Below are 24,851 nucleotides of genomic sequence, written 5' to 3'. Positions count from 1 at the left end.
GATAGTAGGATTTAATAATTCACTTACGCTCGGGTTTATGTTTTAATGTGGAGGCACAGTTCTAATGTTTAACATTTTTACTTTTATTTCAGCACCATATGAAGGTGGAGTATGGAAAGTTAGAGTGGATCTTCCTGATAAATACCCTTTCAAATCTCCATCTATAGGTATGTAACTACTCAGTTTCTCTCATTAGAGAGTTTTGAAAGCAAAGAGAAAAGGGAAAAAAAAAATCCTACATTTTGTGGGAGATAATTCCAGAAATGGTTACTTAACCAAAGCCTAAAAAGGAAAAATTCAGTTAATTAATCAGTGACTTTTTGTGGGACTTCACGTTGTGACAGATGATGAAATATACCCTTTGCATGATTGTAATGATTATAACTAGATTTTCCTGTCAGGGTCAGATTAAACGATCTTAAGGCCCACTGTCTATTCAGGCTAAGCAGTAAAATAATAAACATATCATAAATCTCATTTTAATTTCTAGATTGTTGGAATTAATGTTACATAGTGTTTATTCTAATTCTGTCATTTAAAAATCCTCTCTAGATCCTCCTTTGCTTTTGTTCACTTCAACTGTGGGTACCTAGCAGTGAAATCACCCTTTTCCGCTCTCTCTACTCCTCATCCTTTTAGCCCCCTGAACAGCTGAAGAAAGTAGAGTAGGAGCCTCAGTGGGATTGTATAAAGAGGTACTTTTCTTTCCTCCTTCATCTTCTCTCTGCCCTAATTGGCGATATTATTAACGCATCACCCCCGTTAAGGCCCTGAGTGACAGTTTAGACGTTTCAGCATCAGATGCTGTAGAGGTACATCGGATTGAAGGTCGACACCTTTTTAAAGGTTTTGAGATGGTGGAATGGTAGTAACTCAGCTAACTTAAGCCAGGTTTTAAGATTTTCATTCTAAAAGATGAGTCTGAAATATAATAAAATACTGACCAGTTTTAAGAAAGAAGAAAAAAATAAAATTGGAATATGTTATGCCTTCTCAGACAGTCACACTGGACCTCGTGGTCAGAATTGCCAGGGTCCATACATCTTGCTGCTGCTCCGGGCTTGTCTTTGGAACTAACGCCAGGTCTCTTGGCGTTTAGATACCACCCACCCCACCCACCCTCCAACAAAAAGGTTTTTTGTTTCATTGTTTTGTTTTTTAAGGAGGTGGACCAAAGACGTCCTCCGCTTTATATTTTGATTGTAGGCCTCCACATTTCTGTCTAAGATCAGTAATGTGGAGAAGGTAGGATCATCCTCAAATGCCGCAGGTTCTCCCACTATCTGCTACCCTGCTGCTCTCAAGCTTTGCGCTGTACAGAGATTCCTTCTTACGCCAGGAACTCTTGGTGTTCATTTTAAGAATAAGTTGATTTCCTTTTAAGGTCCCTTGGATGATTTTTCTAAGCTCAGGAATGGAGAAGATTTCTTTCTGAATGATTGAATTGGAAATTTCCCCCTTGCTGCAAGGGTCTCTGAGGTGTAGGGTTATCAGCTGCTGCAATAGGAAGGGAGCTGTGAGATAATCCCTGAGTACATCTGACTTAATACCTGTAGGGTTGGGGCAGCGGTCCTTCCCAGTTCATTCCAGAGTGATGGAATGTGGTATTACTCAGCTGGGGGTGGGGGGGTGCTTTTCTGTTACGTTGTGGTTGCCTGTCCCCCGTTGATCCATTCTTTCTATACAGGCATTTGAACTTTTCTGTAGTTGAGTGGTATGATCTTTAAATCTTTACAAATGGAATGTGTAAACCATAAAATTCATTCAAATATATTTCTTATATGTCCATTTGATTAAAGACTAAAAATTGGCATGCTGAATCTAGCTTTAAGCCCTAAATTCCTAGTCAGAAAGAAAACAATATAGCTGTTTAACAGTGAACTATATAGAAAAGCAATTACATATCCTATAGAAATGGATTTATTTCTCAAGCCTTATTAACATATTTTTTTCCAGACAATGTAATTATTTCATCATAACTTTCAAAGTAAACATGTCTAAACTTCAGGCATTGTTTATTTATTCACTAATGACACAACAGAAGCCTATGTACTTTCTTAAATTAATGATGTAATATGAAATTGCTTCGGACAAATGACTAGGCTGATTTAACTTCTTCATAATTTTTCTCTTGCCTTTCTGTGTGCTTTCAGAACTTAGTTATACCTACAGATGTGTACCATCTTCTCTTAGGGAAGTAGATCTAGTTTGTACAAGCTGTGCTTGTTTCCTCCAAAGGAACATTGCGTAAGACAGTTATAATCAGTTGTGGGGGGTGACCCATTTTCAGGTCATCAACAATGTAATACTGTTGAATTTGCTTTAAACATTTTGAGAGATAGTGGCACATTTAGAATAGGCAAGGTTTCCTTTTTTGAGTTGTATGGGTAGTGGTAGAATTATATAGAAGGGCAAGGAGGTGAGATAAACCCAACGTTAAGATTCTTTTTAAATTCTGCCTCTGTAGTATCTAGGCATACCCTTCTTCCTGAGCCAAACTTTGAGCTCTTAAATATTAAGATGTGCAAATTTAGATTAAGCTTCCTTACTGCTTAGATCTTGGAACGTTAATATGTGTGTGTATATGTTTGATCTTTATTTATTGTATAAATGCTCCATATTCTTAGTAGGAATGTAAGAAGGTCCAGGTGACCAAAAATAAAGAAAAATTAAAGTTGTCTCATAATCCTGTCCCTCAATGGATATCATCATTTACATTCTGGTATATGTACTTTAAAACAATTTTCTATGCATATTTCAGTATATATTCAATGCTATTTGACATGCTCGTCTTTTGGGGTATCCTCTAAATAAGCTTTAGAGAGTTTTCAGTAGTTACATGATTGCCTGAGTTATAACTAAAAATAATCCTTTAAAAACAATTTATATAATTATACAGGTTTTGTTTTTTTTTTCAAAATAGCAATAAAGCTATCTCAAATTATCTTTGGGAAGAGAAGGAATATAAACAGACTATTTGCAGAAGGAATACAAAGAGGTTATGAACTTTGTAAATGCCATCATTATTTCAAACATCTTAAGCTGATCTTTTGGCATGTTATATTCTCTTTGAGTATCGTTAGTGATAATGTTTATGAAATCATCTTGATGCTTTGAAGCTGGATATAAGTTTTTGAAATGGCTAAAGGTCATTTAATTTCACAGAATAAGATGAATGGAAAAACTGAGTGACATCAGTTGGAGTGTAAAATGATATATGATTATTAAATTGGCTTAAGTTTAAGGATTATGATTTTCTGGTGAACTGGCCCCAACGGCGCTTTCAAAAGAGAAATTATAAAGCTCCTCTAATCAGTTGTAACATCAGTGAGCTATTCGCATAGCTTCCAGAGAGACTGCTTTGAAATAAATCATATTTGAATCTTTAAGTTCTGATTTATTCAGAAGTTCAGACTTCTATCTTATTCAGAAGCATTCCTGGAATGCTAGTGCTGTGCTGCTGGTGTCCCCAGCTGGGTAGTTAGGAGGGTGTGCTTGATCAGTGGACTGGTGTCAGGAAGGAATGCTCTGGCCCTGGTTTTCCTTGACCAAGAAAATGATACTCACCTGAACCATTGTTTCCTTTTCTAGAAAATGAGATAGTAGAATTAAGTGAACTCTGCATGTTTGATATTGACCAATGTATTAGATACTCAGGATAGATGGCATTCTTCCTAGTAATTAGGAAGGTCACAGAAAGCTCTCACTAGTTAGGAGAGAAGACCAACATGAATAAAATACTGCGTGGGCTTTAGTGACAAGATTTCATTGCTTTTGAGGAGAGGTGTGAGTTAGTGCCTCAGTTGGTGAAGAGAGTGTATGGAAGGAGATGGGCTTTTACAAGAAAGATTTTGTTTCATGTTTTGAGAATATAGTTTTTAGAAAGCTTTCAGAGATGTGAAGATGCGCATAAGGACTTTAGAAATAACACTCTTTGAAAATCCCAAGTAATCCCCAGGCCGTGAAGATTCTGTTTTATGCAGCGAAGTTGCTCCAGAGACTGCCATATGCCATACTTCCCCAGGTTGTCTCCAGCATGTGCTCATCTATTAAGAGAATTCTTTTACCAGTCAGAGAAAACACAGACTTGCCGTTGATGCGGGGGTGAAATAAAGATGAGTGATCCCATATACGAAGAGGGTAAATTAGATCAGTTTTGAATAAAAACTTGAAAGTAACCAGTAAGCATAGGATACAGAATGGTTTTATGTCTATTCCAAAAAATGCATATTTTAAAAAGTGGGAGATAGAGGACTTGTCACATTGGCAGGGAAGATGTAGCCAACTTAGCAGTATATGTTGATTGGTGAAGATTTTATATCCTTTTAGTGACTTTACTTAAATTCTCTTAAGATTCAGAGATGTGCACTAGGATTAATGTACAAGAGTATGCAAATTGCAGTGTTATTCTTAAAACTTTTATTTTTAAAACTTTGAAACAAACTAAGTGACCCAATAGATAGTAAAGCAGTTAAATTATGGTGTATCTTAATGGAAAAAATGCCTTACAATCATTAAAGGAACACACAGGGATGCCTGGGTGGTTCAGTCAGTTGAGGGTCTGCCTTTGGCTCAGGTCATGATCCCAGGGTCCTGGGATCGAGTCCCGCCTTGGGCTCCTTGCTCAGCGGGGAGCCTGCTTCTCCCTCTGCCTGCCGCTCCCCCTGCTTGTGCTCTCTTTCTCTCTGACAAAATCTTTAAAACAAAATAAAATAAAATAAAGGAACACACAGGAAAATGGTAACCTTCTATAGTGTAACTTGTAATTTTTTCCATGAAATTCCAGGTGTGAATGCCAAAACATTGATACAGTTATCCATGGCTGTTAAGGGGATTAAAAACACTTTTCTATAATTTCTAAATACTCTACAATAAGTTTCTTTATAGAAGGATATATTTTTAAACATATGGCAAATGCATAACTTTCGAATGTCCCGTCTACATCTTTGTCTGGGTCGACCCTTTTCCTGTCCTTTGTTCTGGAAAGCCATTAAGCTTATCCTTGGCTAGGATTCTCACCTGGTAGCTTGCTAAGGGCCTGCTGGCCCTCGTGTTTCTCACCAGTTTCCTTTCTTTTTCCTTTCAGATTTAATGATGTGTGTGTGTAAGGGTACAGACTGTTCTCTTTCCTTTGTTTTTCTGCTTGCGATTTAGTTTATTCCATCTTGGGCACTATCTTTACACCTTTACATGTAACTGTTCTTCACTCCTTTTCTTCAGACCTCTTGTCCCTTCTCTTGGGTTGCTGCCTCTGGCAGTTCTTACCTACTCCTCTTTTTAGTCTGACTCTTCCACTCGTGTTCCCCCTTGCTCCATTTTCTCTTCATATGAACCAAAAAAGGTCCTTGTTCATAGCTAATAAGTAATAATAATACTTTCAATAAACCTAAGCCCAGGGGGAAAATTATGTCTTCTAATAAAATACAGACATAAAATACTAGATTTAAGGCTTCCAGCCTCTAAAGGCCTTGAAAATTCCTTGAAGTCTCCCTTCGGGATCTACAATAGTCTCCATCACACCATAGCTACTTTACTTAAACACTAGCGTTCAAGAGAAAATTAAGGATTTGTCATTTTATCTTATTTTAAATGATTACTGGGTAGTATATTAATAGAACTGCATTTGACTAATTTCAGATAGAACTATAGAGTATTTTAGAATCTTTTGTAAATAACCTTAACCTTTCCTTAGTGTGGGAACTCTGTCACCACTTATACTTTTTTTCATTTATACTTCTTAAAAATAGAAAACTATGTTGTAAGATCCAGCTAACAAGTCTCGAAACTAACTTTTGAAATACTGCCTATGTACATCTCCACGTTAACAGTGAGGAAGACTCTCTCCCAGGAGAAGGCTGCATGCATTGTGCATCTGGATTGAAATTTGATGATACGGCAGAGTGAGAGGAATGGTTCGTTGCGAACAAGATTCTGGAGGGACTGTTTAATAGTTTGCTTAATGTTGATAAAATGGCCAGGGGAAAAAACCACACTCATTCTGCAATGGAATTTGCTGCCAATGGCATGTAGCAAGAGCTACCAAACCATATGAGTAGATGGAGACAAAATGGAAAGGTCATGGACAATAGCAATAGCTGGAATGCTATGCTGAGCTCTACCAGTGGCCCTTACGGTTAGGTCAGCTATCCTCTAAATAGAATAGTTTAGATCTTCCTGTTTCAAGGAAACTAGATTAGATAACTTGTCAGAGTACCTTCGAAGTCTCGCAGTCTGTCAGAGGTTCGTAATTAGAAGATACTCTGATATCTTGTGCCAGCAATTGAGGAAGGTGATTTAACCTTTTTCATTGTCAGAATAGCAGACACTTCTAGCATTATAAATTTTTAATTCACTATTGCCAGAAATTACCTCACAATATTTTTGGAATGGAATTTTATGGTATGACTAAACTATAGAGTATAGAATGTTTACCATTTTACTTTGTGTCTACCTAGATGGAAACATTGTACAATTACCTCCTCAGGGGTGTTGTCGGGGTGGACCAGGATTTGGGGTAGGGTATGTCATTTCTGAAAGGTTTGGGGTTAGTCATTTAAGAGAGGCCTGTTTGGACCATTATATTTCCACAAATAGAATGAATTCTTAGACTGAGGAAGCAAAATTCCATTCAGATCACCTCTATATTTCTCTAGTTTCATGACTTCGGTTTTGAATTTAGTTTCTGTCTCAGTTATATAATTGCTACTTTGTAGTGATCTATAGCTTTTGAATTCCAGTAGAGAGAAACAAGGTTCTAGTAGGAAAGTTTTGTAAAAGTTTTTTTGTTGTTGTTTAGATAATGCTATGAGAATGTAAGCCATTGTTAAAAGTTCCCTTTTTACTGCTGTTCTGAAAATGAAATTTTTCAGGATAGTTTTTTTTTTAGAGTGTATCTGGCAGCTGAAGCAGAACCTACTTTCTCAGAATATGGATACATTTTATACCGTTTCTTCTAATCAGCCTCACAAATTTATTAGGTACCAGCTGTGTGCAGGACATTATTCTAGGTGCTAGAGATACAGAGGTGAACAGATTGCTCTCTTGACCCTTACATTCTTTGAGGAAAAAAGATAAAGCAAAAATTTAAAATATCTGATAGCTTTATAGAGAATTGATGTGATGAAATTGACATAATAGCTACTTTAGATAAGGTGTTCAGGAAGGGCTTCTCTGACAAAGTAAATTTAAGCTTGAGGTTTAAGTGAAAAGGGAATAAGCCAGCCCTCTTCTTTAAGATCAGGGAGGAGAGCATTGCAAGCAGAAGAAATTGTGAGGACAAAGGCCCTGAGGCAGATAGGAGCTTAGCATGCACAAGGAAGAAAGAAGGACGGGTAAACAGTGAAATAGGAGATAGGGTCCAAGTGGCAGGCAGGGTGAGCTCCTGTAGGGCTTTGTAGGCCAGGTTAAAGGCTTGAATTTGATTTTTAATGCAATGGAAAAATCATTGAAAGGTTTTAAGCAGGTTTTAATGATCACTCTATTATTGTGGGAGAAGAGTAGAAATACTGGTGGTTTGGATCAGGGTGCCAACATTGAGAAACTCTGGTGTCTGGAATACATTGCTTTGAAGAAGTTTGGCTGTATGAAGGAAAGCACACAAATGGGGGGAGATAAAAGGAAGGTTTTATTTTTTACCTCTGAAATGGGAAACTCTGAAGGATGTTGATGTGCTTGTTGTAGGGAGTTGTCTAGAAAAGAGGGAAATCTTGGTGATGCTGGGGATCAGGAGGAAGATTGAAGGCACAGTGCCTTTGAGATGTTAGAGAGGACAAGATCAGAACACAAATGGAGGACTTGTGTTGGGAAGACCTTAAGCATTTGAGTGAACTGTTGAGGCAGGAAAAGTGAGCACGTGTGCTGGGAGGATTTTGATGGGAAAAAGGAGGAATCCTGTCCATTGGCTCCTGTTTTCTCAAAGAAAATGGGCAGGGTTTTTAAGTCAGAGTGAGAAATGGAGGAGCAAAGGGAACGGGAGATTTGCAGAATAATGGTAAAATGCACAAGTCATGGGAGAACGGGGACCAGGCCACTAGTGAAGGGAGAAAGGAGAATTACCGGTGATGTTGAATCCACAAAAGGTAATTGAGCATACTTTTTAAAGTTGGTGCGTACACTGTGTCTCTCCTCCCTGCTAGCCCAGTAGATACAAACTCCATGAAGGCAGTCCCTGGGTCTGTTCTACTGATACTCTTTCTCCCCACCTCAGGGTCTGATAACATTGCCTGCTCTGTATTGAGGTGAGGGTGTGAGCAAGTGAATGAAGGAGTGTTCAGTGGCGCCTTCAAGTCCAAGGACAGCGGATGTGAATGATGGGTTTCCTCCTGTTGTAGATGGGCGTTTTGGAGGGGAGAGGGCACAGGATTTGCAGAGGGTTGTTAAAAAGCGATGATGGCGATAGCTCTTAAATCTTAAACTAAGCAAGGAGAGGGGTGAAGATAGGAGGACTGGTAGGCGGGAAGAAAAGGGAGGGTCAGGAGTGTGGTGGGCAGAAGGTGCTGTGATTTTGGAGGTGAAGCTGTTTGTAAGATGACAACGTTCAAGGCATGTCCTGGCAGTGTGAATGAGATGTGATAGAGGAAAGGTACACTGAGGAGAAGCTTCGGGAGCTGAGAGGACAGGGTGTGAGGAGTGTGGTCTGTATGGGTGATAGCTCTTAAAATGACGAGAGAGAGACTTGGGGGCCAGGTGCTGAAGTTTCAGTGATGGAAGAAGCTAGTGGTTAAACTGGCCCTATTAACGGAAAAACCCCTGTTCACGTCTGTAATATATAAATTCATTCACCTTCATCTTGCTATTAGCCAGAATAAAAATAGTAGTGCGCTTTCCCTCCCCCAGGCCACCTCTAAGGAGAGCCTTGCCCCTGTACCATCTTGCTTCTGTCAGAAGATTTGTCCATTTCCTTCTTGAAGCTGGCTTATGTCAGTTTTAATTCTGCCTTTGGCGATTCATTATTATATAATCTTTCCATTTGCTATATAAAAATTCCACCTAACTTGCTCTTTAGATTAGTTCCTACTTTAATTATAGTAGGTGACCTCTAGCTTTTGAGCTGGTTATTAATTTTGACATCTTTTTGGCATTAACTCCATTCCTTCTTTTTTTGGATGGTTATAATGAAAACGTGTTCTTGGCTTCCTCTTTCTTTAGTTAAACTGTGATTCTTCTAAAAACAAATAAGAGTGATGTCTTAGTTCCCTTTGAAAAGCTTGTTCACCACAATTTAAGATTTGTTTCATATTTCTGGTGTTGTGAAAACCATATTGCTAGAAGGAATGTCACAGATTATATCACCCAGTTGCCTTATTTTAAGGATAGTAAAAATGAGGCTCAGGAAGGTGGAGATAAATCACTACTAACTAGTTGCAGAATCTGCCTTCTGGTTTCCAGTCTAGTGTTTTGCCCCCATCCCAAATGCAATTAGAACGGTCTTTTTAGTACTAAATGTTACAGTAACTGTATTTGCTATTTCCAGTGTGATGGGGTTGTAGGAAGCCTAATATCCAGTAATCAACACAGCCTCTAATGCTCTGGACAGTTGGCTAAAGGGTTCAGAGAGGAGTAGGCAGGGGCAGATATTTTCATTCTTAGGATGAGGAAAGTGAGATGAAGTTGCTTACCTGAGCTCATGAAGCTAATGGTAACCTTGAGTGCTTACTGTGGGCCGGTTGCCGGTCAATTGCAGTACATAGATTCATTTACTCTTCATAACAGCCCTGTGATGTGTAGATACCAGTATTAACCTAAATTGATCTAGCTTTATGAAGAAAGAAGCAAAGGCAAAGAGATTCAGTAACTCTTAACTTTCCCAAGGCTCACAGAGTAGATCTTAGGCAGTCTGACTGGAGCCTGATCTTCTAACCACGACTTTGTTTACTAAGAGTGGCCACGTGTGTTCTATACTTTACTGCCTCTGACCATGAGAATAAATACTGCCTGATTCAGACAGTGGTTTTAAGAATGATCAGAAGAGTGAAAGATAAATTGTGGAGAAAGGACAGAGATTAAATATCTGTCAAAAATGAAACTACAGGAGAGTAGATTTAAGGCTGCAGGTTTTGGTAATCTGCTAGGTTGGTAGCAGGGTTAGGCTGTTGAAGGATAACACTTCACCTTTTCTTAGTTATAAATGAACTTTTCTTATCCATCCAGCCCATTCCTCAGATTCCATATTATCAGAGAGAAAGGAAGAAACAGAAAAGAAGGACCCCTTGTTGAGTTTAGATCTCCTGAACACACACAGGATCAGTTCAGAAGTTCCCATGACACAGGGCATTGAGAGTGAGCTCCTTGCTTGGTTCCTCACCCAAGAAGAGACCGGCCCAGGTCCATCTCTCCTGAGTAGGAAAGGCTCAGCTCTCTGAAGAGACTTCTGCCCGGGTGCAGGCTGCCACGGGCTGGGCCTAGCTGTCTGAGGTAAGATGAAAATCTCTCTGAGCATGTGCTCATGCACAAAGCTGACAGGATGGCTGTCGCTGGTGAAGCTGGCGGCATCCCCACCCCCTTTTTAGCCGAAACATCCCAACCCTGGTCACCTCCTGCATGCTAGGAATGGAGATTCAAGTTATTACCCTTAAAAAACGTATAGTCTGAGATACTACTGCTAGGGGCGATAAGATTCGATCTTTAATAAATATATTTTGAACAATTATATCTACTTTAAAAAATAGAATTAATGAGTTTGCTTCTGAATAGTCTACTTTATATGGGCATCTATTGTGAAGATGGAATATCAGAATAATTGAATGTATTCACTTACCATTTTCTCAAAGGAATTCATAAACTTTTAATTAAATTGCATCAGCCACAACTGCCTCAACCATCTTCAGTCCAAGCTCATTTTACCCCTGGGATAGAGCTAACCATTTTTGCCTTTGGTGCTTTTCATCTACTTACCTTAGGGTAGATTTACCTTGTTTCATGAGTCGCTTGTTTAACTTTTCATTTCACAAGATTATTCTGAAGGAAATTTCTGTATTGATAACTGGCCCTAGGTATTTCATTCTGTCCACAAATTTGATCATTAAAAATATCCTGACAAGTAAAACAAAGGTGATGATTTTTTGCCCCTTTTATTTACATATTGACCCCAATATCAGAAGTTACTCGAAAGTGGGTACAACTTTGTACAGATCTCTTCCTGGGATTAGACACAGAAACAGGCTGAAATAAAAACCAGTTTTCTGCATGACTCGGCATGATGTTACTTTTCTCTATTAGCCTATGGGTCAAAAGATTTGTTATTCTAGAACAGTTGAGTATTGGAGTGTAACAAGCAAAAGCATGGCACATTTTTCTATTTTTAATAATCTGTTCTTTTATTTTTTAAAATAAGTAGTTTTTTTAAACCTCAACTAAGCATGATTTGGATTCCTCCTCCAGGGTTATGTATCACCTGATCCCCTTCTGCTGAAAGATAGAGAACAGAGGTGGTGAACTTATTAGCTAAACCTTTGTTCCTAATGTCCTCCCTTTTATAAGTGCCTGAGTCATGCCAGAGAATAATTGTCTAAAAGAGTCGAAGGAGTTCTGAATTTTATCTGGTCAAATCACTGAAATATATATATGATTAGAAAATGTCTGGTAGTGAATAAAATCTTAAATCATGTAGATTAAAAATGACTTGCTGCTTCCACTTATCGTGTTTTCATAAAAGCAGTTTTCAAAATATGTTTTCTTAAAATAGCTTCAAAATAGTTCGTGGTTGAATGGAAACGAGTGTTGGGAAAATTCTCTTGTTGCAGACGTATTCATTAGTGTGGTGATAGCATTGCCAAAAGGAAGGAAAACATGCCAGGGCAAACACGCTCAGTCCTGAGAATGTTCCCTCTCTGAATTCCTAGCCTGTTCTTTCTCCGTCTCCTCCCGTCCTTGTCCAAAGTGCCATTGTTGCCATCGTTATCCAGAATGTAAGTGGCTTTGCCAGAAATGCTCCCCACAGCTTGCTCAAGAGCAAATGTAAAGGAGATACACTCTTTCTGTTTATTTGCTTTGGGTATTTTTCTAACAGTTGAAAAAGCCTGGTATAGGAAGAGATCATTGTCGTTTGGAGATTGTTTTTTGGGTAGAATTGGTCTGGCTGAATTTGTTCCTCAAAGGCAAGGTTATAAACTCTGTCTCTGCCAACTCTGGAATAGTCTGTGGATTTTGTGTCTCGTCGTGGTACTTTAGCATGTTGTTAGCTTTGTATTATATGCTCCAGAATATTTCTGTGCCTAAAAATATGCCTTGCAGAATTAATTTCCTTTATGGACTTAACTATTGGGCATTTCCCCCAAAGTCCTCTGTTGTCAGAGCTCTGGCCATTGTTATTAAATCCTGGATTGTTAGAGCTAATAGTCCCTTTATTAACAGAATAAGAGTGGAGATTTTGGAGATCATACAGTCCAGCTATTTTCATGTAAAGACATAGGCCCACAGAAGTGAAGCGATCTAGCCAAGGCCTGCAGTTAATAGCAGGGTTGGGACCAAAACTCAAGTCCCTTTTAATACTTTTCTCTTTCCAGTTTGATTTTGCCCTCTGTCTCAGAGCTCAGATGATGTTTTATACTTAGCAGGGGCACTGGGGACTGGGCTCCAACCCATTTGTTACTAAGACTGTGTTTACCAAGTTCTTTTTGGCGCTCTCTGTTATGTACTCTTGGATTCAACCAAGCCAAAATCTTGACTTAATTGAAAACAGTGTGGAAACTGTATTGATTCCAAATGTAATCTCCAGGCCTTGTACCAGGAGGGAGGCACCTTAATATTTCAGAGACCGTTTTGGTAAACATTTAAAGCTCTTCTGACCCTAGCTGTATTCTTGACTTAACACCTTTGAGGTTCCCTGCGACATCAGATTGTTGAAGCTTCATTCTTACCGTAGGAGAGACAGCCCACTTCATTTTGCTCCAGACCTTCGTTTTTTCCCCAGCACTGAGGTGCTGTGACCCGATTGAGCTGTTTCCATCTTCACCTTTTTTTTTTTTTTTTTTTTTTAAGGAGATAAGGCTTTTGTTAAAACAAAAATCTTAAAGAGGGATTGTATGTATCATTGCTCTAGCTAAGTCTCTGGCTTCCCACCTCAGAATGATTCAAAATCCATAGCCTTAGAAGGGCCCACAAATGCTCATCACCTCTCTGACCTCACTTCTAGGCTTCTCCTTACTCACTGCGCTTCAGCCTCACCAGGCTCTCTGCTGGTCTTCAAACATTTCAAGCAAACTCCTGATACATTTTGAACTTGGCTGTTCATGTTGTATAGACACTCTTCCCCTAGATACTGAATGATTCCTCCCTTGCCTCCTTAGAATCGACACCTTCTCCATAAGGCCCTCCCTGACCATCCCATTTAAAACTGCAGCCCCCACCCCAGCATTCCTATCCAGAGTCCCCTTCACTGGGTTTTTCTCCGTAACACTTGGCACCTTCTAGCATAGCACTTCTGTCTTCAAAGAGCTCTCAAAGAGCTCTCCAGGTGCTTCTTAACCTTTAGCATTGGGGACCTCTGCCATAGATGTTGCTTGACTAGGTGTTAACGCTTGAGACATCTAGCAGAAGCAGGATTTTAAGCATCAAGAATGAATTTTAAGTTCTTGTGTCCTCAAGCCAAAGTACTTTCTGTATAATAGAATGAGTCTCTTGAATTAAACCATCTAGTGGCTAAACATTAGTGTTTCCCACTCATCAGGAAGTTTCTTGGCAGTTGTGATTAGCAATATATTCCTATATGTAACTGATCTTGAAGATCACATGCCTTAAAACCTGAAGATCTTTCGTGTTTGTTTGTTCGTTTGTTTTGGTAATGAATTTACTTAAACAGGAGTGAGATTTGAGATCAGATAAAATAGTTGATTTTCCTTAAAATGGTTCAGCATTAGATAACCTATGTATAATTAGGTCTGTTCTAGAATGTTTGCTACTGTTTATAATTTTTTAACTTACACAATGTAGAAATTTTGGAAAGTCAGAGTAATATTAATGCGGGAGTCTCTCAGAGTTGACTACTGTTGACACTTGGTTGTTTCCTTCTAGCTTTTTTACATTGCTGTGATCCCACTTCTGGTATGGGATTGGCGAGTGGGGTGGTGATGTGATTTGAAAAGAGTAATGGAGAAAATATTCCCACCATGAAGAACTAACCACTGTTAACAGTTGTATATGTTTGCTTCTAGTACACACTTAAAAAGAGCAAATAATATACAAGCACATTACCTCTTTTTAAAAGGAATATAGTGTTATAGATTCTTCTTTAATCACCATTCCCATTCTGTTCCCCATTCCCACCATGACCTTGACCCTGCACCCTCACTGAAATAATTAATTACTTCGGTAAGTTTGGTATATGTTGGTCCAGTACAGTTTTCTGTACTTTTGTTACCATAGAGATAGGTAGTGTTGCTTTTAGTTTATCTAAATGGTATCATACTGTAAATATCATTCTGCAACTTTTTTTTTTCTCCCCTCAGCTATGGGTCTATCCAAATTGATACTTACCTAGTTCATTACTTTGGCTGTATAGGACTCCCAGTATATGGATGTACTATAGTTTCTCCAGTCCCTTTTGATAGGATTGCATTTGGTTCTTGGCTTTTAAAAATAATGCTGGAACAAATATCCTCATGGTTCTTCCTGGATACATTTATTAGTGTTTTTCTAAAGTCATATAGAATTGTTATCCTCTTAACATTTATATTGGCTTAGTTTAATCTCTTCAATAAGCACTATACTTCCTAAATCTAGACTTGGAAGCATCTTATTTCCTTAATGAAAAATTAATATGAAATAGTAATTAGACACAAGGCATTTCTTTTTGCATCAGAGTAATTTAAACATTGCATGGGCTCTCTTGATAGTAGAGAAAACATGAAGCTATTTCAACACAAAAGATTAAAAAACAAAAATTAGAAGCATAGTTAGTATTGGAGTGACTAGAGCAAGCAAAGACTAGAATACCCGGGATTTTGTATTCTTGTATCTGTTTCCTAAGTGTAGAGAAGTTTCTTAGATTGTCCGAGATGACCTTTGTCGAAACTCATCCTTGAGGATCCTCCTCCAGTGCCCCTTCTCTGCATTTTTCCTGATACCTTCCTCTTTCCCTTCTCATGCCCTCCATTATGTCAGTTCTTTGTGCTCACTGTACTTACTGCCTTGTGTCTTGTCCTGCTGCCGCAGTGACCTCCTAGAGAATAACGTACTGCCTGACTTACCTAGTGCCCTGAGCAAGCACAGTGCCTGGCAAACAGGTGTGGACCAAGTATATTTTGAGTGAAGGAAAGAGAAACGTGAGGTGGGGGCGGGGGGTAAGAGAGGGTGGGATTGGGAGGGACATAGTGATGGTCACTTTAGTAGGGAACTTTATTGAAAGTGTGAAACAGAATAAGGAAGTCTTGAAATGAGATAAGGATGATAAAATGACATCTCTGACAGCGGACCTCTGCTTTAGCATATTGTCATTTGCATAAATACAAACTGATTAAATCACTGATTCTAATTAAAGAAAAAATTATTTTCTCCTTGGAATTTAAGTGTCAGTATGTTTGTTAAAGTCTAGGGATGCCTGGCTGGCTCAGTCAGTAGAGCATGCGACCCTTGATCTCAGGGTTGTGAGTTCAAGCACCATGTTGGGCATGGAGATTATACTTAAAAATAAAATCTTTAGGGGCGCCTGGGCGGCTCAGTCGTTAAGCGTCTGCCTTTGGCTCAGGTCATGATCCCAGGGTCCTGGGATCGAGCCCCGCATCGGGCTCCCTGCTCGGTGGGAAGCCTGCTTCTCCCTCTCCCACTCCCCCTGCTTGTGTTCCCTCTCTCGCTGTGTCTCTCTCTGTCAAATAAATAAAATCTTCAAAAATAAATAAAATCTTGGGGCGCCTGGGTGGCTCAGTCGTTAGGCGTCTGCCTTCGGCTCGGGTCATGGTCCCAGGGTCCTGGGATCGAGCCCCTCATTGGGCTCCCTGCTCAGCGGGAAGCCTGCTTCTCCCTCTCCCACTCCCCCTGCTTGTGTTCCCTCTCTTGCTGTGTCTCTCTCTGTCAAACAAATAAATAAAATCTTTAAAAATAAATAAATAAAATAAATAAATAAAATCTTTAAAATATATATATATATTTGTTAAAGTCTCTTTATTTTTCTAGGAATAAATCAAAAAACTTGAATCCCTGACAGATATAGCCATCTGACAGATTTTTTTTTTTTAACTCCTTGCCTCATTTCTTGGTTGCCCCAATTTTAATCAAAACTGGGTTTCCTGGAATGAGTAGACTAAAGTTAAAGGAAATATTTTGGTCACTGTTCTTATGAAATCCTTTGTGGTTTGGAAGCGGTGCTCCTTTAGTGTTTCAACAGCTTCATTCATGTTCCGCACGCAGTGTAGCAGTGTGATACCAGTAACTGAGCTTCAGAAGGAGAAGTTCAAATGCAGAACCTCTAAATTTAGAGATTGAACAATAAAACCTTTAGGAGGGAAGTCAGAGTAGCCTTCTTAACTTTCTGATAAAAGTAATCGGCACTAGCTATAACCCATTTAGTACTACAAATTTTCTTGGCAAGTACCTTCATAGCTCAGAAAAGATTCTCTTGATTATTTTGTATATAAGAAGCTGCGTTGCTCTCAAAGTTTGCTCATTTTTCAAATAGAACTCTGATGTGTTTTAAGTAATTAACACTGTCAGGAGAATATATAGTCTTACCAGTAACCAAACATCTAAGTTAAAAATAATGAGTTATGGGTATCATCAACTTTTTCCAATACTGAAATTGTTTCCACTACTGAAATACTTAAAAAACGAATTGTTCTCTGGACACTTTTTTGCTGCTAATTAACATTTCTTTTTACAGGATTCATGAATAAAATTTTCCATCCCAACATTGATGAAGCGTAAGTAACTATTTAAAAATGTTAAATCTTAGCAGCAACTGCTCTTATTAGCGTTCATCTCTCTCTCTCTCCATTATTAAAAAAAGTCTCAATTATCTTTTTGGATTTTATCAACAGAGAGGACTGTATGGTCACTTAAACTATGGAGTTCCAGGGTTATTGATACTCTACCACTTAGTGCAAACCCTGCTGTTGGGTTGCTTAGTTTTTCCACTGCCGTGAGTGGGTCCTTCATTTCCTGCGATACCTAGCTAGCGTTTGTAATATTCCACATCTCCGTTCTCTTTGTATGGACACAATTCAGAGACCAGTTTTCTGTATACAGAATTACTATTTTCAGCCCTTAAAGTGTTTCTTAGTTCTTGAGAGTAAAGCAAACATGAATGGCTGTAGTTTTATTTCAGTTAATGAATCTACCCTTTCTTTCCTTCTAATATTTTATTAGTGATACTTTAAGATGTGCCTCCTATCACATACTTCCGATGTTGTTTGCAATACATGATTTTTTTCTGTGGTTTTTCCTTGTCACGGCACTAAATTCTGCTGTTACATACATACACATGAGGTATTCTGAACTCTTTGAGTGGGTTGTACACACATATCATGCCCCGTTGTCCTTTTATACTTCTGTGTATCAGTCATCCTAACAACAAGGATGTTTTGTTACGTAACTACAGTATAGTCGTCTGATTCAGGAACTGAATATCAATACAGTACTTTTTAGTCTACTGCCACATTACAGCAGTGTACCTTTTTGGCACTTTTTTTCCCCTGCTCAGTGAAGGATCAGCCCAGGACCATGTATTGCATTTACTTGTCACGTTTCTTTAAACTACTTTAATCTGGAATAGTTCCTCAGCTTTTTTAACGTTGACATTTTTAAAAGAATATGGATCAGTTATTTTAAAGACCGTCCCTCAGTTTGGGGTTGTCTGGTGTTTCCTCATTAGATCCAGAGGATGCACTTCAGGCCAGAAAACCACAAAGTGTGATTGTACCCTCGGGGTCCTGGGGAGACACACAGGTGTGTCTCCCACCCCACCCCCACCCCCCCGCCCCGGTCAGTGTGAATTCTCACGAAGGTGTTGTCTGGTCTCTCCATTGTGTAGTTGTGGGTTTTCCTTTCACTCTCTTAAGGAGGCACTAACGCTGTAAATATTCTGCTCCTCATACTTTTCCTTCCCTAACTGGGATTCTTTTTCTTTTCTTTTCTTTTCTTTTCCTTTCCTTTCCTTTCCTTTTTCCTTTTTCCTTTTTCCTTTTTCCTTTTTCCTTTTTCCTTTTTCCTTTTTCCTTTTTCCTTTTTCCTTTTCCCTTTTCCCTTTTCCCTTTTCCCTTCCTTTTCTTTCTTTCTTTCTTTCTTTCTTTCTTTCTTTCTTTCTTTCTTTCTTTCTTTCTTTCTTTTTCTTTCTTTCTTAATGATCTGTTAAAGGTACTTTTCTTGATAAATAAAATTAGTTGCCAGATACATGCGACTAGATTTCTTAATTTTTTAAAAAATGCCATTCTTTCCATCTGTTTCAGGTCAGGAACTGTGTGTCTAGATGTAATTAATCAAACTTGGACAGCTCTCTATGGTGAGTTTGGCCATGGAATATTTTTTAGAGATGTTGAGACACTGCCTAAAAAATGTTGTTTGGTTTTTCTTCTCTGGTTTAAGATTTTTTGTTGGGAATGGGAAGGGATGATGAGGGCCTGGATGGGAAAGTTTGATCAGTGAAAAAAGTATTTTCTCTCAAGTACAAACTTTGATTTAGCGGTGGAAGTTTAAAATAATCTTGTGAGATTCTGAACTTAAGGTATAGTGATATACAATACACATGTAAACATTGTATATGTGTATGTATTCAGAAGCACACTATATACCTGTTTACTTGTAATAACTTTGAATTTTGGAAAAACTCCTAGGAATGTCCCTGTGAAATGAGATGGTGTATTAAGAGGTTTGGGGAGTCTTCTGCTTTTGAAGCCCAAAGAATAATTTAGCCTTGCCTCAGTGCTGAAAACAACATCTCCTCTCTCATGATGAATCACAATACATCATGATACAATGCTAAGAATCACAGAGAAATGTAAGGAATATCAGGCCTTCTCTCCCTGAGCCTGTAACTTGGTTGGGGAGCTAAAAATATTTTGAGATATACTTAATTAGGGATACAACAAACCAATCTGTATTCCCCCACATGTCCAAGTTCTCAGGCATCACTGACTCTGCTCTCATGCCCCCACCCCATGAGGCTTCCCCTGATGCTCCAGCTGCAAGCGATCTCCACACACTCCTACATTTTATTTCCCTTTTTTGTGGCCCACTTTTACTTTGTACCTGTGTGTGTTGTTCATGCCTACCTTTTTGTGCCACTAGATGATTTCCTGCCTTAGAGGTCACCGGGGTGCATGTCTCTAGGTCCCAGCACTTCCTTATACAGCACCTTGTACCCATGTGTGGTGAAAGAATGGGAGGTGCACATAATAAACGGCTGCCAAGAGGTCCAAGAAGATCACTTTAGGCAGGGCTTAACCAGAGGTGACCTTTCTTACTGAACAATTGTGAGAAATCTTATTCCAGCCATAATCTGCAAGCCACCTTGCCAGACATGCCTGTACTAGGTGCAGGAGACACGGGGGAATGCTGGTCACCGGCAGTGCACGGTTAATCCTTTTTTTGCTTTGTTTTTTTCCTCCCGATTCTCCCATTCAAAAATTATTTCCTCTGCCTGGAGTTATCTTCCTTGGTCTTTGTATGGCTGGGCACCTTCTTTTCTCACCTCAGACATCTGTCAAAGAAGCCTCCTTTCCTAGATACTCCATGTAAAACAACATTCCTCCACAGCATAGCACCCTGTTTGAAAACCAGCATGTATTGTTTATCTTGTCTTACTAGATTGTAAGCTCCACCGGAGCAGGGAGTGAGTGAGTGAGTGTGTGTGTGTGTGTGTGTGTGTGTGTGTGTGTACACGTAGACAGGTAATGACTGAATTAATGATGCCTAGTATTGTTAAACATGAGAATTTTAGGGATATGACAGCTTATAAGGAGATGAGGCAACAAGAAGGAACATATACTCTGAGGCTGGTTAAATGGATTCCTTTTAAGATTTTTTTTGGTAAAAATGTCTCATGGCAGGCTGCCTGGAATAGCTGATGTAATGATGTATTTTCTTAAACTGCATTCACATTTTAGAAATGTACATAACAAAATACTGTGAGCTGGTTCCAGTTACAGTAAAGTAAATTGGACTTCAACTAATTCTTTTACTGTTGACCAGAAGAGCTTTGTGGAAGAGATTTTTGCTGATTCTCAAGTACTTCACATCTCAGAAACAGATTTTTAAAAATAACAGCTTATTGAATTATAATTCACATACATTAAATTCACCTATTTAAAGCATGTAATTTGATGGTTTTTAAAAGCAAACTCAGTTGTGTACAACTATTACCACATTTTCATCATAGAAGATTTTCTTCACCTTAAAAAAAATCCCTTAGCTATCACCCCCTCATCCCCAACCCTAGGCAATGACTGATCTACTTTTTGTCTCTATAGATTTGCCTATTCTGGAATTTTTCATGATGGAATATATAATATGTGGTCTATTGTGACTGGTTTTTTTCAGTTCCCGTCATGTTTTCAAGATTCATCACGTTGTAGCATGAATCAGTACTTCATACCTTGTATGGCCAGATAATAGTGCATTTTACAGCTATCACATTTTTATCCATTTGTCAGTTGATGGACAGTTAGGTTGTTTCTACCTTTTGGCTGTTTTGAATAGTTTCTATGTGGATGTACGTTTTCATTTCTCTTGGGTGTCTACCTAGGGGTAGAATTGCTGGATGACATGGTAACTCTCTGGTCAACCATTTGAGGAACTGACAGACTGTTTTCCAAAGTGGTTGTACCATTTTACTTTCCTGCCAGCGGGTATGTGAGGTTCAGAAGAGACTTGAAGGCAGAAGCCCACATGACTTAAGATTTCTTAATTTTTTATTTTTTTTATTTTTAAAAAAGATTTTATTTATTTATTTATTTGACAGAGACACATACAGCGAGAGAGGGAACAGAAGCAGGGGGAGTAGGAGAGGGAGAAGCAGGCTGCCCGCTGAGCAGGGAGCCCGATGCGGGGCTCGATCCCAGGACCCTGGGATCATGACCTGAGCCGAAGGCAGATGCTTAACGACTGAGCCACCCAGGCGCCCCGACTTAAGATTTCTTAAGATTTCTTAAGATTTCATCACATCTAGGGGCATCTGAGTGGCTCAGTCATTAAGCCTTTGGCTCAGGTCATGATCGCAGGGTCCTGGGATCAAGCCCCACATCGGGCTCCCTGCTCAGCGGGAAGCCTGCTTCTCCCTCTCCCACTCCCCCTGTTTCTGTTCCCTCTCTCATTGTCTTTCTCTCGGTCAAATAAATAAAAAATCTAAAAGATTTCATCAAATCAATAAAATGTTAGGAAAGCATTGCTTTGTAAAGCACTTAGTAACAAGGATTAAGTCACATTGGTCAAAGTGAACTTTTATTTCCCTATTACATGTGTAGGAGTTATCATTCAGTGTTCCGTAATATGTAAACATGGACAACACTAACATTGTAGGTAAGTGCAGGAACCCAAGGAGTATTTTGAGAGTGTAGTCAAAAATATACTCATGGGCCACCTGGGTGGCTCAGTCAGTTAAACGGCTGACTGTTGATCTCAGGGTCGTGAGTTCAAGCCCTATATCCACGCTGAGTGTGGAGCCTACTTAAAATATACTCAACATGGGAGAACTGTTTTTGACATTTTGCTCAAACCCAAACTCTACTACTGAAGAAAATTCATTTTTTTCATGGAAAGTTTTAGAACAGGTAATTGATACAAAAAGTACACAGAAATGGTTGGTACAGATGACCTTGAAGTTTGTTTGTTTAATATTTTTATTTATTTGAGAGAGAGAGAGAGAACAGAGGGAGAGTAGGAGGGAGAAGCAGACTCCCATGGAGCAGGGAGCCCGATGTGGGACTCGATCCCAGGACCCTGCGATCATGACCTGAGCCCAAAGGCAGCCTCTCAACAGATTGAGCCACTCAGGTGCCCCTGACATTGAAGTTTCTTCTGGACTTCCCTGATCCTGAGATCAAAACTGAATTTTTATTGCAAACTAGCCTCTGGCATTGAAGGTTAATCTATAATTGGTGAATTTATTGGAGTCATTCAGTTTCCTGCTGTGATTCTGAGAGAATCTTTTAGTTCAGAGGACAAAAAACCTAATTTAATATAAAACAACTAATAGGAGAAAGTTGACGTGTTAACACAAATACTCAACTGAAAACCAAAAGGCTTAGCCTGACAACCAAAACTTGTTTCAACACCTCTACTATATAATATAGTAAGGAGCAGGGAGTTACTTGTGAAATTTCCTGCAATTAACTTTGCCCCAAGGCATGTACTTTGCAGTGGATATACATAGTTTTAGTATAGCAGCAATTCCCAGTTGAAACTTCAGATTTATACTTACCATAACCTGCTATTAATCAGTGTTCCCGTTTGTAGCAGCTTTAGTCCTCTAGTCCCCCTGACTCATTGCTTCTATTCTCATTCTGTTTTCCTTTGCCAAGTGTCCATGTAGTTTGTTCATTCAGAAACTGAGAATTGGCATGATTGTAGTGTAGTCACCCAGTAATTTTCAATTTTATATTATTTAACCTTGCAAGAGAGCTAATTATAGTGGGTAATATGGTTAGTTTTATAAAGATGCTTGTCATATGAAATTGAGTATGAAGTTTGTTACTCTTGTGACATTAAAAGGAAAGTAGCAGATGCCATCTCGAAATTGATTTATTTTCATTTCCTGTATGATAGCATCTTTTTCTTTCTTTTCTCTTTTCTTCTCTTTTCTTTTCTTTCTTTTTTTAGCATCCCTTCCTGCTCTTCCCAGACAGCAATGATAAAAAGCTCTGGAAAACTTAAAATGCAGCCAAGGGGATTAGTTTCAGAAACAACTGTAATTTTAAAGATTGATGGAAGGAAAGTTCATTAATCCACAGGTAGCTTTTTAAGCACCCTTACTATTTTCCAGTTTCCCTTTTTACTTCCACATGTATTTTATCCACACTTGGCCTCTCTCCCTGCCCTCCTGGAGGCTCTGGTACTTGCACTGCAGTACAGCTTTCGTTTCTCTCCCACCGTTCTGGGCCATGCATCCTTGACCTTGACCCTGTAAATTGTTTTTTTCCAATTTAATTTTACTCATTTTTCAACTGACTTGGTAGATCACTTATTTTGTGAATTAAGTTGACAAGTAAGGTTGAAAACAATTTTCTTATAAAATTGGGCAGTTTACAATTTAATTCTTTCTCACCTTTAGGGTTGCTAGCCAATGGACTGGATACTCCTCTTATTTTGCTGGTGAGAAAAATCAACATTTGGGAAATTGCTTCCCCTAGAATGAAGTTGACTACAACAAAAGGAATGCTTCAGGGACTTGGACATTAAAATTAGAGAGGAGAAACAAATTTTCTTTTAGTAGGCATTTAGAAAAATTTTAAACCATAAATTTATTTAATAGTACTATATTGTGGGCCTAGTGAATTTAAGCTTTCTCATGTTGGAAATATTTACTCCATCCCTCTTTTCAGTCAGGTAGCCTGTGAATCTTTCCAAACAGTTGAAATTCTGGCTGAAGGTAACCCTGTCTTAAAATAATGCTCTATGTTCCCCTAGTGTTTGCTAACTATATTCCTAGCCATTTTAGTGTAGTTACACAGACAAGAGATGCATGTATCTGTCTGCATGGATGATTGATCAGCCAACAACTACCGTCTGAGAACAGGCTTGAGAATTCAGTATCGATCTGTGCATGTTGGAATCATAAACATCATCCTGCCTTTGGAACAGCTGGATGTCATTATGAGTCTCCTAGACAGAGGCCAGGTGGAGCAGTTTCTCTTCAGCACTGGGGGAAATGTCAGCTGTAGGAAATAAAGATAACATGCTGAGTTTGGGATTTGGTGGCTTCCACAGTATTTAGCTAGCTCCATGGTCCACCTCCTCTGTCCGTCGGCTTGGAGATACGCACATGTGGTGTTGGTATGTGGCCCAAGGGTTTAATTAACTGTACACAGAAAAACAGGGTCGTCTTAGGTTAAACAACTTAATGGAAACTCATTAGAAACACCACATTCATGTTCACTGGTGGTCAACATGAGGATCACGGAGCGGTCCGGGCTTTGTGGACAGTGGGATGTGAGCCAGGCTGTGGCCTGGAAAGACAGCCACAGCTGTGTTCTACCTTCTTTGCGCTGTAGTCTCAGGGCTCAGTTGTGAGGGTGTGGATGTGTTTTTCTCTTCACTTGCTTGTGATCACTGTGTATAGGCAAAGTCTTTGCCAGGTGTGGCCACTTACTTGTAATTGCATGAAGTATCTTTTCTAATGTTAAAGACAAACTAAATTATTGTCTAGTAATTAAAACTTTAGAGTACCAGCTAGCTCATTGTACATTAACTGCCCTTATTTCTGGAAAGTTAATAACAAATCCTATTCCTGTGTTTTAGCTGGCAGTCTTTGGAGGTAAGCAGGGTCATACCAGGTCTGAATTAGGATGAACGGCCTCTAAAGAGCATCTGAGTGAGGCAGGGGTGTGTGAGACCAGCAAGGCAACAAGGGAATGGCTTTGGGGGGAACAGGAGCCTGTTTTCTTCCTTCTCATCTCTGTGCAGCATTCATTCTGCTCTGCAGATCTCTACAGGTGAAGTACTTCAGGGGAGGGAGCTGCAGTGCATGGGAGAAGATTTTCTAAGTCTGGCGGAGTGCTTTAACATGTTCCATGTTCTGTAACTACACACCTCTGGTTGGTGGCCTGGTGATCTGGCACTTAGCGGAATGAATCTGGTATTCCTCCAGGTTTTAGTGCCCTATGTCTTTGACCTTGCCCTTTCTGACATAGAACAAAAATGCCTGTGTTTACCTTGGAATACTTAAAAATTGTAATGCTACCTCTAGTGAGATTTAAGTCTATCAGTCATAT

The 24,851-nt window shown here is 39.1% G+C and overlaps 1 protein-coding gene across 6 annotated transcripts in view; it reads left to right on the top strand.

The window, feature by feature from the left end:
- The window catches only part of UBE2H (ubiquitin conjugating enzyme E2 H), a 105,784-nt gene that overhangs the window by 62,548 nt on the left and 18,385 nt on the right, over positions 1–24,851 (top strand). For 3 of the 6 annotated variants that reach the window (XM_036101277.2, XM_036101278.2, XM_078059559.1), the window contains 3 exons: positions 93–167; positions 16,811–16,850; positions 18,375–18,427. In XM_036101277.2, coding sequence (XP_035957170.1) covers positions 93–167; positions 16,811–16,850; positions 18,375–18,427 — 168 coding nt within the window. Of the gene's footprint in view, positions 1–92; positions 168–10,149; positions 10,414–16,810; positions 16,851–18,374; positions 18,428–24,851 lie in introns of those variants that run through there. The other 3 variants (XM_036101281.2, XM_036101282.2, XM_036101280.2) reach the window with 3 other exon arrangements.

The sequence above is a fragment of the Halichoerus grypus genome, chromosome 12 (assembly GCF_964656455.1).
Source record: "Halichoerus grypus chromosome 12, mHalGry1.hap1.1, whole genome shotgun sequence".
Classification (NCBI taxonomy): Eukaryota; Metazoa; Chordata; class Mammalia; order Carnivora; family Phocidae; genus Halichoerus; species Halichoerus grypus.
Note: the sequence above shows the minus strand (reverse complement) of the source record. Positions and strands in the feature narration are given on the sequence as shown.